This window comes from Electrona antarctica (assembly GCF_951216825.1).
Source record: "Electrona antarctica genome assembly, chromosome: 14".
Lineage (NCBI taxonomy): Eukaryota > Metazoa > Chordata > Actinopteri > Myctophiformes > Myctophidae > Electrona > Electrona antarctica.
The window spans coordinates 5830046-5849602 of NC_136795.1; the positions used below are offsets into that span (position 1 = coordinate 5830046).

Consider the following 19557-nt stretch of genomic DNA (forward strand, 5'->3'; position numbering starts at 1 on the left):
TAGTAATAATAAAGTAAGGCTGATGTGGTTAATGTATGTTTTGTAATAATGATCAAAATCTACAAAGTAACTAGTAACGTTTTCAAATAATTGTAGTGGAGCAAAACTTTTGGAAAAATGAAAGGCTGCAGACTCTCCATGTTGCATTGGTTGGGAACACAAGGTAAGCTCTGCTGCCACAGAGATGCAAGACACATTCACTTCCTTGTTAACATTGTCTGGCTGTCGACAAGTCAGTATGAATGCTCAAGGCTCAGAAGATAGTAGTGAGACACGTTGTGCGATGTATTGGTCGACACTCGTCAGGGCCGGATTAACACCTCTGAGGGCCCCTGGGCACTGAAGCTCGAAGGGCCCCCCTTCACGCGCGCGCAACATTTTTGCTGTTTTGGAGCCGTTTTGGGGCAGTTTTATGCTGTTATATTGGCCGATTTCCGGTCGCCTACCCCCCCCAGAGTGACAGCCAATCTAGCGCATTGTTGCTGCTTTACACACAATTGCACTTTTCAGCTGCCCTTATGCATAAAACACTAATCTTTTTAGACACCATTTATTTCATTCGGATTAGCAGGGAAATTTTCTGTGGAGCAAAAAAAAAGAAGAAAAAAAAACTTTTTTTCTTCTTTTTTTTTGAGGGGCCCCTGGTGCCCAAGGGCCCCTGGGCACGTGCCCAAAGTTCCCATATGGTAGATCCGGCCCTGACACTCGTCGCTCAAAGCATATAAGGAGGTCCCCGTCCTAGCCTGGCTAATAAGCCAGACTCAAATACCACACTGTCGTGTGGTATTTGAGTCTGGAGATGCTGTGTATGGATCTTGTTTCCCGGGGGGCGGGTTCAAACATTTTCTCTTTGACGCAATTGGTTAGAGCTACTGTCAGTCAAAGGTCTCAAGCATTGAACGTCACTGTACCAAAGCCCGCCCATATTGCATACCGTGTCCCGATTGGCCACACCAGTTCTCTGGTGTAGGAAATGGGCGTACAATTGAGCCTCTCCAGACCGTAATCCGCCGGCAGGCTTTTTTTTTTTTTGCCAACGGCTGATTCGGTCTGGCTTATTAGCCAGGCTATCCCCGTCCCCCGACAGCACTTTGAGAGCCACTCTTTCCCAGAATCCAGATGGGCAGTTGATTTAATTAGTTGAATCACAAACCGCTCCCAAGTGAAAGCAAACCATTTTCATTTTAGTCGCAAACAAAACTTGACGTTGTTAAATTAATTACAATACCGGTAAGTAACAAAATAACATAGTAAAAGTAAAACATGAATCATTCAACAACCCTGTGGCATTATGTGAACAGAACAATATACAGTATGATAATCACATGAACCTATTAAAACTATTGTGCCTGGCCCTATAGGTGTTGTATTTTTGTTATGTTCTTGTTCTAGTTGTTATGGTTCACTAGACTTGTACGTGCCCGTCGGCCCCCGGCCTACTTGAGAACGATGCAACTTTGGAACCTAATGAAATAGCACCCGTTTTAACTGTCTGTCTGTGTCCCACATGGAGATGGAGATCTGTGTTGTGTATCTGCCTGTCTGTCTGTGTCCCACATGGAGATGGAGATCTCTGTTGTGTATCTGCCTGTCTGCCTGTGTCTGAAGAGGGCAAACTGACTGACTGAGAAAAATGGACTGGTTAAGTAGTCAATTGTCAGGTGTGTGGTTGCCATGGCAATCAATTGGCTGAGGCAGAGGCTGGAAATTGCACAGGTGAGGGGATTTAGGCCCACTGGCAGAGCCTGAGCAGATCAAGCCTTTTGTGGTGCCTCTGGAGAACCGTGGGTCCTACCGACTCGATACCGGGCACTGCACTTCCTGCGGGGGTGTGGAGCGTGTGTGCCGAATTAGAAGTCGGTGGGGCAAACGGTTCTCGAGTTACGTGCATTACAACCGTACACACACACACGCACGCACGCACACACACACACACACACGCAGACACACACACACGCACGCAGACACACAGAGACGTGGCACATTTATAATAGGATGTCTTCCCCAGGTGTTTCTCATTTGTGTTTCTCATCAGTCCTCTTGTGAATATATGTCTTCCCTAGTCAGTCCTTGTTGGTTCATTGTTTGGTGTCACTGCATTATGTATGTATAGGTCCTATTTATGATTTCTGAAACCATGGGTTTTGATCACTACCTGCCTGGCTGTCCTGCTTCTTCTCGATCACCACACCAGTACGTGACAATTTACTACTCCTCTCAGCAGTGGGTCACCCAAATAAATTAAATAGCGCATAGTTATTCTTTCAGACCTGGTTAACGGTTGACCCTGTTCACAGACACTTTGTCCCATAATGGGGATATAGCTCGGAGGTTTCTGCTTATCTTGTCCACTGGTAGATGTTGACACCATGCCCGCGTGTACCTGGAACCCTGCAGGCTATAGAATAGATACACGCGGTAAAGTGGGGCAAACATATGCAACCAGACACTGCAGATCCCATGGTACCGCAAACAATTGGTACAGGAATTAAACCATGCTAATACCAGGCAGAGAGAAAGACATTGGACTGATACTTGCAAATAAACGCGAAGAGTACCTCAATGGTCTTTGTGTGTACAGTATTTTGTGTCGGAAATGTTTCAGTCACGCATATGTTGGTTTTTTTTGTACCATGTTGGTTTTGATTTTCTTTCAGAGAAAGATTGGGGGAATGTCGTAAAGTGACCACGCTCTGCTGCGACGTAACTCTAACAGTACGTTTTGACAGCGGGAGACCAACGGCGAGCGTCGCTTGAATATCGCCTCTATCGCCAGTAGTTGCCGGGTCCCATTGACAAATAATGCACTTCCGGAAAATTCGCCCGCTGTTAAAACGTACTGTGACATATACCTAATGGTTCCATTTTCCCATTTTCTCAGAGTCAGTAGAGAAGTAGCCTCGGAAACCCAGAAGTTTTTTTTTCAGGGAGAAAAAAAAAGTCTGGGTCCGAGTCCACTTCAATTCGGCATAGAGTAGCGCAAACATCTCTCACTCTCTGCTGATTTCTGATCGTCTGCACCTTTGTTAAATTGACACACACGCACACATGTACACACACACACACACACTCCTCTCTCTCTCTGTCGCTCTAAGTAATTAGTCTCATGTCGCGCAGCTGCGCATAGTTTCTCCCGGCTGATCCTGCCGGAAGCTGCCTATGCCATAAAAAGCATAGGTGAGTTCCAGGCTAGTAGAGAAGTGGTTCTCAAAGTGGTTCCTCGAGGGGGTTCCAATATAAAATACTGTAACTCTCAGAGTTATGGGGGTCCTTGAAATGAAACAATTAAGTGTGATAATCACTTAGAGCGGGGATGGGGCGGAGGGGACTCCACAGAACATCATCTTTTGTCAGGAACATCTGGAGTCGTGTGTTTGCCCCTCCCATTCATCCTGCTTGGTACATTGTCGTGGTGGAAAGATCACACTTGTTTTACTTAAGTAAAGGTATCAAGACTGCAATATAGAAATACTCTGTTTGGCCTCACTCACACCTGCATTTCCAATGGAAGTCACATGGTTTGAGGACTACATTTTGGACTACAAGCTGTTGTATGGCTTTCGGCTGTGTTTCGACTGCGCCCCTCCCCCTCATACAACACAAATGTTGTGTCAAACCATGTGACTCCCATTGGAAATGCATTGGGGCAAGCTGTGTCACACCCTTTGTATACAACAAGCATACATCAATCTGTTGCGACCGTGTGAGTGAGGCCTTAGAAGTCCAGAGTTCAAAACTGACTTGAGTAAAAGTACAAAAGTATTGGTATCAAAAATGTTACTTGAAGTCCCCAAAATGAAAAGAGTTCAGAATGTCCCATTTCAAGAATACAAATCTTTTGACGATCTCTGTAGATCGGCTATTTTCAAATGGCCGAAATGCATATAGGGCTGAAGTGGTTAATGTATGTTTTTTTTAATAATAATCCAAATCTACAAAGTAACTGTAGTATATAACTAAAGTTTTCAAAGGTGGAGAAAAAGTACAATATTTGGATCCGAGATGCAGTGGAGTAGAAGTAAAAGTATTGGAAATACTCAAGTAACGTACAAATACCTCAAATTCATACTTATAAGTAGCCTATACAGTACTTAAGTAAATGTACTTACAGTAGTAACTTTACACCACTGTTGTTGTATTAAACATGATAACCTTACTGGAGAGCTGCAGCATGGAAGTCACGATCGTTCATGAATCACGAGAGCAGTATTTATTTATTCATATTGTTTCTTCTTTTGATGTTATGATAGCAGAACCTACCCCAGTTCTTCCCCTCTTGCTTCCAGAAGACTAAATGCAGCTGCACTGGAATATTACACTATTCTGCCATTTCTGTCTTTGAAATTCCCCTCGTTTTTCCCTCGTGTTTGGCCTCGTAACTCTTTGCTTACGACATTATTACAGTATTATACACCCCTGAGTCGCTTGTGTTTTTCTTTCTCTTTCTGTGAGCAAGCAACCAGAAATAACACAACATTTTGAATGCCGTCATTGTGTATTCATTGTGTTTCAGTGGATGTTGCAGTGGAGAGAGACAGCTATAGGAGAGAGAGAGAGAGAGAGAGAGAGAGAGAGAGAGAGAGAGAGAGAGAGAGAGAGAGAGAGAGAGAGAGAGAGAGAGAGAGAGAGAGAGAGAGAGAGAGAGAGAGAGATATGATGGTCTGCGACTCAGATCCAACAGGATTTGAACCCAGAGCATTTGAATTATGTATGACTTTTGGAATTAATTAAATATGATGTTTACCTGGAGCCGGCTGGTTTAACATCCTCCACTGGCTCCACGTATGAAGCTGGGAACCAGCCCTGACTGAGAGAGAGAGAGAGAGAGAGAGAGAGAGAGAGAGAGAGAGAGAGAGAGAGAGAGAGAGTAGTATCCAGACTGTCAATTTAAAATTGAGAGTGTAAAAATGGAACAGGTTTTTACTCTAATAATTCTCTGTCTGTATATCGTTGCGTACAGTAAGCCAAGATAGAGAGTTCCTTCAAGAGTGAAACCAACACTGAGTATATTTTGTATTTACAGTATTTATGTAAAAAATACAGCTATAGACATACAGCTATAGACAGATCCAGACACAGATACACAGATTCACAGAATACGCACACACAAAAATGCGCACGCACGCACGCACGCACGCACGCACGCACTAATCGCAAAAAAACCTTAATTGTTTAATGACAGATGTAGCCACTATGACCACAAATGTCCTAAGAAACTAGCTAGAATAGCCACCGAGTCTGCTGTGCTCTGGGAGAACAGAGCAGCGGAATTCTTTGTTTTGATTAGGCGTCCATTTGTTCGTCCACTTATGACGTAAATTCTCCATTCATTGTCAAAGGGAATTTAATGTTTGTGGAAGAAAACAATCTACACTAATAGCTGAATAGGCTGTAGGAGGGGCTAGCGCCCCTCAAAAACCGAGGGGGAAACAGTTTCTTCCGTTTCTTCAGTCTGAGCAGACGCTGGGATGAAAGCAGAGACATGGATTATTCCCCCCTATACTGTATCTCCCCCTTCTTAGCAAACCAGCAAACCCTGCATCAAAAAGTCATACATGAATTCGCTCATACAAACTTCCGTCAAACTTCCTCTCCTCACCGAGAGCTCAAGCTGTGTCACACCCTTTGTATACAACAAGCATACATCAATCTGTTGCGACCGTGTGAGTGAGGCCTTAGGCTGAGCTCACACCTTTCTTGCAATTCTCGTGCTCGTTGGATGCTCGTTGGATGCATGTTGTGTTGTGTCATGGCCGCCCAATGTATTTCCAATGGAGGTCACATGGTTTGACCCAACATTGTGTTGTGTGAGGGGGAGGGGCGCACGACTGCGCCCCTCCCCCTCACACAACACAATGTTGGGTCAAACCATGTGACCTCCATTGGAAATGCATTGGGCCGCTGGGCGGCCATGACACAACACCCAACGAGCACAGAGAATTGCATGAACCGTGTGAGTGCACCCTTAGAAGTCCAGAGTTCAAAACTGACTTGAGTAAAAGTACAAAAGTATTGGTATCAAAAATGTTACTTGAAGTCCCCAAAATGAAAATAGTTCAGAATGTCCCATTTCAAGACAATGTATACAAATCTTTTGAAAATAGACGATCTACAAGCTCACAATGCGTCACACCGTGACGCATTGTGAGCTTGTAGATCGGCTATTTTCAAATGGCCGAAATGCATATAGGGCTGAAGTGGTTAATGTATGTTTTTTTTAGCAAACCAGCAAACCCTGCATCAAAAAGTCATCCATGAATTCGCTCATACAAACTTCCGTCAAACTTCCTCTCCTCACCGAGAGCTGGACTCGGCACGTCCGTACAGCCATCCCCCCCCCCCCCCCTCCCCTCCGTCCCCCCCTTCCTCTCCTCACCGAGAGCTGGACTCGGCACGTCCGTACAGCCATCCCCCCCCCTCCCCTCCGTCCCCCCCTTCCTCTCCTCACCGAGAGCTGGACTCGGCACGTCCGTACAGCCATCCGTTCCTGGCCTGGGGAAGCCCCCCTATCAGACCACCCCCTCCCCCCCCCCCCCCCCCCCTTCCTCTCCTCACCGAGAGCTGGACTCGGCACGTCCGTACAGCCATCCGTTCCTGGCCTGGGGAAGCCCCCCTATCAGACCACCCCCCCCCCCCCCCCTTCCTCTCCTCACCGAGAGCTGGACTCGGCGCGTCCGTACAGCCATCCGTTCCTGGCCTGGGGAAGCCCCCCTACCCCCCCCCCCCCCCCCCCCTTCCTCTCCTCACCGAGAGCTGGACTCGGCACGTCCGTACAGCCATCCGTTCCTGGCCTGGGGAAGCCCCCCTATCAGACCACCCCCCCCCCCCCCCCCTTCCTCTCCTCACCGAGAGCTGGACTCGGCGCGTCCGTACAGCCATCCGTTCCTGGCCTGGGGAAGCAGCACGCTGACCACCTCTCCCCTGGAGAAGGGCAGCAGTGTGGGGCTGTCACTGCCAGGCTGGTGGGCCACCAGAGCCCTCATGGGCCTGCCTGCACCACCACCTCCACCACCACCACCTCCCTGGGACGCCGCCACGGAGCCCGTGGTGGACCAGCTTCCCTGAGGGGATGGGGCTGCATGCAGGGATAAAAGGACATTTCCAAATCTTTTGACTCATTTTCAACAATATAGCGGAAATAGCTGATGTTGTAAATGCTTGTAAATCTGTTATTTCCCCCTTTAAAAACAAAACAAAAACAAGACTTAAGTAGTTATTAAAGGTATTTAATGCCTCGCGTTAATGTTTCATAACACATGGTAATTATGCACTTTGTCTATCGGTGTAAATGGATTTGGCAGTGCCAAATAATTAGAAATGCTCCACACAAAGAAGGGGGGGGGGGAGAGGGGGGGGGGGGGGTGGAGAGAGAGAGAGAGAGAGAGAGAGAGAGACTATAAAAGGCTTTAAAGGCTGATAAGGTGGGTGTGAGGAAGGTGGAATGGACCAGTAATTACGGAACGCATTATCACCTCCAGATGAGTTCATGTAGAATGGAGACATTAATTCCAGAGTTTTCAGAAGGCACGAAAGCAACAAAACAAAATTAAATGCTATACAGAAGGTTATTAACTATCTCAGAGTAAGCTACGACACACAGATTGTCTACACATGCGCGCGCACGCACACACGCACATGTATGCGCGCACACGCACAGGCACACACGCGCACACACACATGAAAAGGTCTATACACCGCTGAGCATGAACAACACACATATACCTCCAGGGCTGTTGGACTGGGGGGTAAAGTGGGACACACTTACTAGTGCCCCAGGGTGTGGGGGGGCTCAAAAGCCTGGATTACACATAAAAAAACCCACAAAACAAATGTGTTTGTGAGGGGCCCACGGTGATTGCTTTTCCGAGGGCCCAGAATTTGGTACTGCCTACCTCTAGACGGCGCTCTTCCAAGAGGCTGCTCCTCTCTCTCTCTTCCTCTTCCTCTCTCTTCCTCCCCCGCCATCCCCATCTGTGAAACAGAGCACAGTTCACTCATTGATTCAAGCGGCCAAAATAAAACAGTCAACCAACCAACCAACCAACCAACCAACCAACCATGTCATCCATTCACTCCATTCACCCATTCACAATATAGTGTTGTTTATGGCAGCAAATTTCTATTTTAGTCATAGTCTCTTGAATACTTTTAATTTAGTTTCAGTCATATTTTAGTCACCTGGAATGTTTTAGTGTTAGTCTAGTTTAGTAGTTTTAGTCGACTGAATGTCATAATGGGCCTTGATGACTGGATCTCTTGTCCACTATAGTCCCTTCCTAACATCTTAGTCTAGTTTTTATGTATTCGGTATTTAGTTCCTAAAGTTAACATAGTAACTATAACCGTATTAAATGCATTTGAAATGAAATAAAAATGTTACTTTTCAGGATTCCAATTCAAAAATGGCAAAAAATAATAATTCAGGATTTCAATTCAATAGCAAAGATTGCTGATCAATATCAATAGCTGGATCAAATCAAATCAATAGCTGATCAATAGCAAAAAAAAGCTGATCTACAAGCTCAAAACGAGTCACACTGCGACCTGTTTTGAGCTTGGAGATCAGCTATTTTCGCTACGACATTAGGCTAATATGCTAATATGTGGCCCTCTGGAGTGAGTGTGGAAACATCGTGGCCCTCTCCATCGTCAAAGTTGCCCATGATGCCCATCCCTGCCGTAGGCTACAGTAAGCCATGCATAATTCAGCCAGGAAACCATTCATAACAGTTGCCTCTACTATATTCACCATTCAGAGGAAGTACCCTCACTAAAAACGCCGGGACAACGCTCCACACGTCCCAAACTCTTCTCCCTTCTGGCCCCAAAACTGTGGAATGCACTCCCCGTTGCAATCAGAACTGCAGCATCACTCCCAATCTTCCGCCGTAGTCTGAAGACCCACCTTTTCAGACTCCATCATGGCCCATAGCACTTATCCTACCCCCTTAGATAGCACTTTTTAGACTTAGATAGCATTTGAAACAGACTTATAGCATGTCATGTAGACAGCACAATAATTGCATTGTATGTAGTCATAGCACATCATAGAATATATGTATAGCATAGTATAGTATATATGTATAGTTAATATGTATAGTGTCATTATATAGATATGTTCTAGTTACGTTCTTAGCTTACGCATGTTTCTTGATAATGCATTTTATATATGTGATATACTTTTGTTCTTGCCTAATGTAAGTCGCTCTGGATTAAGAGCGTCTGCTAAATGCCTAAATTGTAAATTGTCTAACTATCTTAGCTATTATTTTACCGTTTGCTTCTTTTGATTCATCGAATAATTGAGAAGTGTGATTTTGTCGGGTAATCAAAATGCGAACAAATCAAAGCAGGAGCAAGTTCTGTTTCCTCCAACTCTGACGTGCGTCAGAGTTTTTAGAAGTGGGCTGTGGAGAAACCTGCCAATATATAGCGCCTAAAGGCCTAAGGAATAGGAATATAAGGTTGGATATGGCTGACATGGTTGACATGGCTTTCAAAAGAATGCTTAAGGCCTATTTTATACTTTAAAAATATAGCGAAAATAACTGATAGGAACTCACGGCGCGTCACAACAACAGTCACTCATCTATTCTGCAGTCGCTCATCTATATTTTGCCAGGCAACCAGCCATGCAGTGGCGTGCACAGACATTTAGAGGGTCAGGTGCTCAAGTGGAAAAAAAGGGCACTTTGTGCAGCGCGTGGAACCGGCCGGTTGCCTTAATAGTGTGAGATTTATAGATTGTGGGGCCTAAATAATATATTAGAAGCTTTTTATCAAGAATTGATCAATGTTACCATGGTCCACATACTGTACAGTGTAACTGTACAAAATAAGAAAAGGAAAAAAAAGTGTTTTTTTTAAAGGGCACATTGCCAAAAGGGCAGGGGGTGCTCTAGCACCCCCTAGTGTCTATCTGTGCACGCCACTGCAGCCATGCTATAGCGGTTGCCCCCCCAGGGAATTTACTATCCATAATTAGAGATGGAGATAAATCCCATAAACACCCAGCAAAGCAAACAGACAATCCATTAATCCCCTGATAGTTATTACAGTGGGATCTAATATCCAGCTGTGACGCATCTCTATCACGGAAGAAATCAATAGATTTGATTTGACAGTTAATGAAAAGTACTTCTTCGTTCCTGTTTGAACAGGCGGTGGCTCAGGGCTAGAGTGGCTGGATGGTAACCGTAAGGTTGCCTGTTCGAACCCGGGCTCCCCCAGAGTTGGTGTCGAAGTGTCCTTGAGCAAGACACTGAACCCCTAATTGCTCCTGATGTGCTGGCTAGTGCCTTGCATGGTTTCTCCCGCCATCGGTGTATGAATGTGTGTGTGAATGGGTGAATTGATGCACAATCTATGTAAAGCGCCTTGGATAAAGGCACTATATAAATGCACCATTTACCATTTACCATTTTGAGGGCTGCAAGTAAAAGACTGTTTGTTACTATATGTATTTGCAGACACTGGTTTCTCAAACATGTTCATGTCAAGAAACCCAGTTGGTTGCAGATAGACCCCCATCTGAAAATATGTTTGTTGACAGGCAAGATTTGTGCTTCCAATGTTTTCAAATATTTTACTTTTTTTCCAGCAAGAGTTGCATGATTGTACAACTCTATGTAGCCACTGTTTTCAGATAACCAAATTATAAAATGGGGGTTAAAATGGTTAAAAAGATTGTTATGCTATATTCATTCATTTTGTTTGGGACCCCCCCCTGGATCCCACCGTGACAACCACTGGTGTTTTGTGACTGTAACAGAGTGGTCCTCTGTTACTTATTTTGCACAGTGCTGTTGTGATTGCGTATTTATGTTGTAGTGTGACAGACTTATAACTTGTATAGTTCATGTAGTTCACAGAAACTTGTAACATTTGTATGGTTTAAAGTTATTTATTTATATGTATTTATGTATTTATGGTATGTTCTCATTTGAAGACACCCCTGTAAGTGTAAATGGTATAGTCCATTCTCATTATCTCCAGCTGGGTATAAAAGGCTGCCATTTTGCCAATGAACTGAAGTCTGTGCTGGGAGTAGAGAGCTTCCTGTATTCATGCCAGTTGGTAGCACCCTGGGCAAGACCTACGCTGAAAAGACTATCATCGGAAGTTGCGAGATTTTAGCGGAAGTATCTCCCAAGGAAATTACGTTGATGCTTTACAAATCAGTTTACATTCTCCGCGAATGAAACAAGTGTTGTGATTGGTCGGGGAAATATTGTATCCGGGGGAAATACATCTGATGGATGTTCCGGAGGATACGTCCGCCGATAGCTTCTTTGCCTTACGTTGTGAGCAGGCTCTTCTTTTTGCAGAAAGGTAAGCCTGGGACCGAGGCTAAGTTGGTAGTGCTCGTTTGGTGAATAAACATACCTTTGGTTAACCTTTACCAATGCCTCTGTATTGTTTCTCCAGCCACTAACACGGTCATTCCTACAGTGACTGTGAGAATTGTCACATGGATAAAGTTCAGTCATCACACTATCTTAATGTGCTGTGTGATAATAGTAAGACACTAGGCATGTGTAGCAATGTAGCACTGCCCCCTTAAAGGAGCATTCAGTGATTTGGGTGATTTGGAGAAAAATATGTGCACACGCTCTACAGTGGGGGAAGTACAACAGACCAACAGCACGTGCACCAATGCCCGCCCCACTCGATCATGATTGGAGGAAGGCCCCTCTCATCCTGATTGGATGAAAGCTTTGCCACCCAAAGCCCAAACCGAAACTAGGGTTTTTTGACCCCAGGGGCTCACTGGGGACAGGTAGGAACTCCTTATATGGTCAGCACACTTTATAGTAGGGAGGATTATCCAAAAAATAAGAAAAAATAAAGGCTTCTAAATCCACAGTTTTCTGAGAAACCTATGTTTCTATGTCAGTGATTCTCAAACTATTTCATGTCAAGGACCCCAAAAATTATATGTAATAGGCTGCCGACATCCATCTGAAAATATTTTGTTCCAGGCAGTGGGACCCCCCAGAAGCAAGTTAAAAACGTTCACTCTGAAAGAATACCGGTATATATTCAAAGATTTGAGGCACATTTTCATGATTTTTCTAAAATAGCAGATCTACAAGCTCGAGCTTGACCTAGTTTCCGACAAACGACAACCCACCTCAAACCCTAAAGGCTCATACATAGTCTGGATTTTCGGTGGTTAGGTGACCACCGAACTACAACATGACGTCACGAGCCGCGGTGAAGAGCAAACCACCGCCACCGCTCCAGCCCTTCTCTCTGTTTTTACTCACCACCGCTCAACGTTATTTCAGCTCCGGTGGTCAGCTCACCACCAAAAATCCAGACTATGAATAGGCCTTAACTTAACCATAACTGCAAGCACGGGAGCAGCGCATTAGTCCGACATGCAGGACGCATGTCGGACTAATGCTCCGTCGGAATTACGTGCGTATAACATGAGTATGAGTATAACATAATGCTTAAAACAACAAAAGGGGTTCCCGTCCTGAATGGGGGTATAGGGTGCATAAAAGGGGTCAGGTTTGAGGCCTCATGTTTGGCCGCAGAAGCCTGATCTGATTTGTTTTGTTTTGTTTTGCTTTTGTTTTTTCGGGACCTGGAGTAGTACTTAAGTAAGAAAACCTCAAACAAATATTAATGCTTTGATAATTCATTTTTGATTATTATGCATGCATGGGATACATTTTAATTGGTGTCATTAAATATTCCATTTACAGAGTTCGACGGGTGTGATGTTTTGTGAGGGGGAGCTGCACGCTGCCAGAGACAGTAACAGGTAGGGGAATGGGTTTTAACACATTTTGGGAGGGAACCCCTTTTGGTGTTAGCATTATGTTATGCTTTAGCTATTGAAAAATAGCAGATCTACAAGCTCATAGCGCGCCACCAAGTGGCGCGCTACGAGCTTGTAGGTCTGCTATTTTTGAAAAATCGAAGAACCACTGACATGTTTCTATGTCAGTGGTTCTTCGCTTTTTCAGCTTTTTCAGAAAACTGTCAGGAAGACATTTTTAGAATCTGATCACAGGTCAAAATGGGTTAAGAGTTTGTTTTTCTTTTTTTTTTTACATGGGGACATTAATGTTAGTCAACTGTTAGCCTAATTTATTCTCTGTACTTCCACAGCCTCCAGGTCCTTTCCTGGTTGAACCTGTTGTTATATTTATTCTCTGTACTTCCACAGCCTCCAGGTCCTTTCCTGGTTGAACCTGTTGGTATTCAGTGGGAGCCTTATTATTATTATATTATATTGACTGTGTAGGTTTTGGTATTTTGTTATATTTTAGTCATTTTGATATATTTGGTATAATATGTAATGAATTTGTATTGAGGGGTAACCAGATCTGTATTATGTGATCTATTGTAGGAGGACAACTAACCTATACAACCTTTCACTGTTATTGCCCATATTTAAGACCAGGCTTTGTCAGTGTTTGTCGGGCCATGTGCCATATAGTGGTGTTACTCTGAGTGTGGAAATATAGTGGCCCTCTGGAGTGAGTGTGGAAATATAGTGGCCCTCTGGAGTGAGTGTGGAAATATAGTGGCCCTCTGGAGTGAGTGTGGAACTATAGTGGCCCTCTAGAGTGAGTGTGGAACTATAGTGGCCCTCTGGAGTGAGTGTGGAAATATAGTGGCTCTCTGGATTGAGAGTGGAAATATAGTGGTCCTCTGGAGTGAGTGTGGAACTATAGTGGCCCTCTGGAGTGAGTGTGGAAATATAGTGCCCCTCTGGAGTGAGTGTGGAACTATAGTGGCCCTCTGGAGTGAGTGTGGAACTATAGTGGCCCTCTGGAGTGAGTGTGGAAATAGTGGCCCTCTGGAGTGAGTGTGGAACTATAGTGGCCCTCTGGAGTGAGTGTGGAACAATAGTGGCCCTCTGGAGTGAGTGTGGAAATATAGTGGCTCTCTGGATTGAGAGTGGAAATATAGTGGTCCTCTGGAGTGAGTGTGGAACTGTAGTGGCCCTCTGAGTGTGTAAATATAGTGGTCCTCTGGAGTGAGTGTGGAAATGTAGTGGCCCTCTGAGTGTGTAAATATAGTGGCCCTCTGGAGTGAGTGTGGAACTATAGTGGCCCTCTGGAGTGAGTGTGGAACTATAGTGGCCCTCTGGAGTGAGTCAGTGTGGAACTATAGTGGCCCTCTGGAGTGAGTGTGGAACTATAGTGGCCCTCTGGAGTGAGTCAGTGTGGAACTATAGTGGCCCTCTGGAGTGAGTGTGGAACTATAGTGGCCCGAGTGAGTGTGGAACTATAGTGGCCCTCTGGAGTGAGTGTGGAACTATAGTGGCCCTCTGGAGTGAGTGTGTAAATATAGTGGCCCTCTGGAGTGAGTGTGTAAATATAGTGGCCCTCTGGAGTGAGTGTGGAACTATAGTGGCCCTCTGGAGTGAGTGTGGAACTATAGTGGCCCTCTGCATCGTCAAAGTTGCCCACCCCTGCCCTGCCCTATATCACCAGCCCTTGGACTCAGTGGAACTTTTAGGATCATGATTTCCCAGCTATAATAACTGAATTGTTGAATCATTACCCATTTAAAATAATTACATAATGGACTTCAAATGCTGCTTATCTGAGGGATTTCACTAGAACCAAATGAACACTTTATCTTCCAAATGATCTTCCATGTAATCCATTAACTTTATTGTATTGTATGCTGTGCTCGGTGACGTCAATGTTCCGATGAAAGAGCATTTTGTATCCTCATTGCAATATCATTGTTTCCCAGTAATCTTATCTAATCTCTCTTTCACACTGCCCGAGTGCCCTCTCATGCTAAAACATAATTCATGTAGATCTCTTGCCAGAGGTTTGGTTTAGGAGTTTCCAAGGCACGGTTTGAATTTTGTTTTTAACATGACCAGTAGAGGGCACTGTGGGAGCTAAAATAATGACTGGCTGTTTGGAATGCATTGCGGATAAGAGATCAAAGGGGTCCTGGGCAGGGCCCCACACCTCAGGTTCTCAGTGGTGGAAAGTAACTAAGTACATTTACTTAAGTACTGTACTTAAGTTTGAGGTATTTTTTACTTTACTGGAATATTCCCAATTTCTAGGGCTACTTTTACTCCACTACATCTTAGAGGCAAATATTGGACTTGTACTCCACTACAACTATTTGATAAGTTAACTTCAGTTACTAGTTACTTTGTAGATTTTGATTATTATTACAAAAAGCAACCAACCACTTCAGCCCTATATACATTTCGGCCATTTGAACATAGGCGATCTACAAGCTCACAATGCGTCACGAGTCACGACGAGACACATTGTGAGCTTGTAGATCGGCTACTTTCAAAATATTTGTATACATTTGAAAACCTGAAATGGGACATTCTGCAAAGTGAGTACTTTCTACTTGCGGTACTTTAAGTACATTTTGATGCCAATAGTTTTGTACTTTCACTCAACTAGGCTAGGCCTACATTTTGAATTCCGGACATTTAGCTAGAAGGCAAAGCTCTCTGTCTACCGAGCAATCTTCGTTCCTACTCTCACTTATGGTCATGAAGTGTGGGTCATGACCGAAAGAATAAGGTTGCGAATACAAGCGGCCGAAATGAGTTTTCTGCAAACGGGTGGCTGGCATCTCCCTTAGAGGGTGAGAAGTTCAGTCACACGAGAGAGACTCGGAGTAGAGTCGCTGCTCCTTCGCCTAGAAAGGAGCCAGCTTAGGTGGTTCGGGCATCTGGTTAGGATGCCTCTCGGGCGTCTCCCTAGGGAGGTCCTCGAGGCACGTCCCACTGTGAGGAGACCCCGGGGCAGACCAAGGCGCAGTTGGAGGAAACACATCGAATCACTGGCCTTGGAACGTCTCGGGATCCGCCAGGAGGAAGTCACTATAATGTTGCCCTGGAGAGAGAAGTCTGGAACACTCTGGTGGAGCTGTTGACCCCGCGACCCGACTACGGATAAGCGGTTGAAGATGGATGGATGGATGTAACACAGTAGTTCTACAGTACATTGCAGTATTGATACTTCTATCTATCTATAAATGCACCATGTCTCTGTACGTCTGTCTGTACGTGTGTGTATGGCTGTAATGCACGTAACTCGAGAACCGTTCGCCCCACCGACTTCACATTCGACACACGCGTTCCACACCAACCCCAGGGAGTGCAGTGCCCGGTGTCGAGTTGGTCGGACGGACGGTTGTCCAGAACCGCCACAAAAGGCCTCTGCCCAAAACTCCATATATGGGCATAAAAGGGACAGACAGACAGATGGGTGGGGGTGGGGGTACTCTGACACGGGTACAACGGGTAGCCAGGTGGGGCATGGATCTCCAACTTCCATCGTTACCGACTCGGTGCTCTACAGCCGGGCACCGGCCTAGTTTACTTAAGTAAAACAATGGAGTACTTTTTCCACCACTGGCCGGTCCCCACAGCTCTACAACAGTGGTTCTCAAGGAGGGGACACCCAAGGGTCCTAGATGGGGGTTAGGAGCCTCAGAAGAATTCATTACCAAGCAAAACCATAGAGTTAGGAAGAAAAAGAGGGCATGATATTTTCTAATAATGTTGACCCATTTTTCTCTTATGGGGGTCCGTGGGGGACCAACTTTTTTAAGTTTTAAGTTTAAAATTATATTTTAGTTTCAGAATAATCTCTCTTTCCAGCAGTCTCAGTGCATTTTGAGTTTCTATAGTTTTTGTTCAAGTCATTCTTGGGCGCAGGGCCAAGCCACACAATTAACACACGTATGGCATTAGAATGTCACAGCTTCAAAACATTCTCATGATGTTTTGCGAATGCCAGCAAATGCATCACTCTATTGCTCATGTTTGCTATCATTCTATAGCTAAGGTTGCCACTGCTGTCCAAGAGGTACAGCAGTAGCAGCTGGAGGAAGTATATAATTATGGTCTTATACTGTAGGTTCACTTTACTCCCTTCCACAGCTGCTGAACTGTAGAGCAAATGTTACATGACTAAGACCCTGAGCCCCTGTCTGCTCACTCAGGATAACGATTCTCGACTCAATCAATGTAAATGTTGGGTGTCATTTAATAAATGTTCTAAAATAAACATTAAGTAGGGCATAGTATAGTATAGTATAGTGTAGTGTAGTGTAGTGTAGTGTAGTGTAGTGTAGTGTAGTGTAGTAAGTATAGTGTAGTGTAGTGTAGTGTAGTTAGTATAGTAAGTATAGTGTAGTGTAGTGTAGCTGACCGTGTCGTTCATTGTGGAGCGTCCTCCTCTGAGTTCATGTAGTCTGGTGGCGTTGACCTCCTCTATCCACGTGTCAGTTCTCTGCTGGAGAGCACCCTCTGTCTGTGTCACGCGCACGCACACGCACACGCACACGCACGCACGCACGCACGCACGCACGCACGCACGCACGCACGCACGCACGCACGCACGCACGCACGCACGCACGCACGCACGCACGCAAAAGGAAGACAAAAACGATAACTAACTGAAACTGTATTGTAGTGTTTACAAAACTAACTGAAATGATAGACAAAATGCCCTTAGTTTTTAGTTATCTGTAACTGAATATTATTTTTCTTTTTTTTATCCCATGATTTTGCAACCCATTTTTTCACCCAGTGTCAATTATCTAATGTAATCCTGGGCGCTACACTTCCTCTGCCAACCTGGGGGGGCAGCGGACCTCATGCTTCCTTCTATGCATGAGGAGTCCAAGCTGCTTCTTTTCACCTGACAGGGGAGAGTTTCCCCGGCCGGACGTAGCGTGTGGGGGAGGTAGTTTTAGAGACCAGGATTACTGCATGTCTTTTGTGAGGGTACCTACCCTATAGGGGACACACACAGGGAGAACATGCAAACTCCATACAGAAAGGCCTTTTCGCCAACCCCGCCTCGGGTATGATGAGAGAACACGCCCCCAGCACCCACAGCGTCCCCAACGGGAATCGAACCCAGGACCCAGCTGTGAGGCGGCAGCACTACCGACTGTGCCACCGTGCCCCTGAATTTTCTTTTTTTGAGTTTTTATTTCACAATACTTACTCTGGCCCTTTTCAATCCTGCACCTGAATAAATAAAAACTAGCAAACCCGCTCTAAAAACTAATTAAAACTAACTGAATTAGAAAAAAGTAAGTCAAAACTAACTAAAACTAAACTATAATGAAAAATCCAAAACTATTATGTCACACATACAGTTGGAGGCCATCGATATTGTCCTTTTCTTTTTGCTGAGGTTTACGTGATCTGCGCAAAACCCCTTTTGGTGTTTTAAACATTATGTTATAATTTAGCTATTGAAAAATAGCAGATCTACAAGCTCATAGCGCGCCACCGAGTGGCGCGCTACGAGCTTGTAGGTCTACTATTTTTGAAAAATCGTGAAAATATTTATTTCAGAAAACTGGAGGATTTAGAAGGATTTTTTTAAATTTTGAGGTCAGGCCTAAATGGGTCAAATGATAAGGGACAATATCGGTGGCACCCAACTGTACACACGCACGCATGCATGCATGCATGCACGCACGCACGTGTGCGCACGGTTGGGTTGTACAGCATTAATTAACCCAAGAAAACATGTGGGCCATTTCCGCACACATTTAATTTCCGCCCACCCATCTGGCACATGTACCGTAAGCCAAAACAAACTACAATCTTCTCATTTTCCTTCCTGATTATGCTCTATTATGTACACCTGATAAATATATTCATGATAAATATGCGTAGGCTATGTACTCTGCATTCCATGGTATTTTTGTCCTGAGAACACTATATGCCTCATCACAGGAGAAGCACAATATCTCCCTTTCCAGTTTTAAACTATATTCAGTAAAATACTGTGTTATCCGCATTTGTAACTAAAGTTAAATCTGCAATCTGGAATTTATCTGAATGAATAAAACGTTATTGTAATCTACAGTATATGGTAATTGGTAACACATCTCAAGTGCTGGAGGTGGTGTATATGTTTCCATATCTCTGTCCTCTTTGCTTTCTTGCGAGTAAGTACGGTAGACGTTTGGTGTCCTGAGGCCGGTGGTTCTTAACCCATTCTGGGTTGGAACCCCCTTTTGGTGTTTTAAAGATTATGTTATTCTTTAGCTATTGAAAAATAGCAGATCTACAAGCTCATAGCGCGGCACCGAGTGCCGTGCTACGAGCTTGTAGGTTTGCTATTTCTTTGAATGTATATTCTTTCAGAGCCAACGTTTTTAACTCAACTCTTTGCTTCTGAGGGGTTCCTGCGGAATAACATATTTTCAGATGGGGCTCAGTGGCCAATTACATATCATTTTTGGGGTCCTTGACATGAAATATTGAGCACCACTGACATTTTTTAAATTTCGACGTCAGGCCTAAATGTGTGGGTCGGAACCCCCAGGGGGATCATGATTTTGATTTGATTTGATTTATTTGATATATTCAAGATACAGTTAAAAAAGATTGGGGGGGGGGGGCTTGAGGTTTTGAGCTTGTAGATCGGCTATTTTTGCTACGACAATAATATGTAATGTGGCCCTCTGGAGTGAGTGGCAATAAAGTGGCCTTCAGGGACGTGCAGAGAGTGTTAGAGAGGCAGGGGCTGAAATCCCGTAAGAGGGCACTTTTGGACCAAAATAGCG

The 19557-nt window shown here is 44.7% G+C and overlaps 1 protein-coding gene across 1 annotated transcript in view; it reads right to left on the minus strand.

Moving 5' to 3' along the window:
• baiap2l2a (BAR/IMD domain containing adaptor protein 2 like 2a) overlaps window positions 1-19557 on the minus strand; it is a gene marked incomplete at its 5' end in the record, with an annotated part of 44716 nt that overhangs the window by 5553 nt on the left and 19606 nt on the right. The window contains 4 exons of the mRNA XM_079519850.1: window positions 4745-4807; window positions 6847-7075; window positions 7893-7971; window positions 17175-17276. Coding sequence (XP_079375976.1) covers window positions 4745-4807; window positions 6847-7075; window positions 7893-7971; window positions 17175-17276 — 473 coding nt within the window. The remainder of the gene's footprint in view (window positions 1-4744; window positions 4808-6846; window positions 7076-7892; window positions 7972-17174; window positions 17277-19557) is intronic.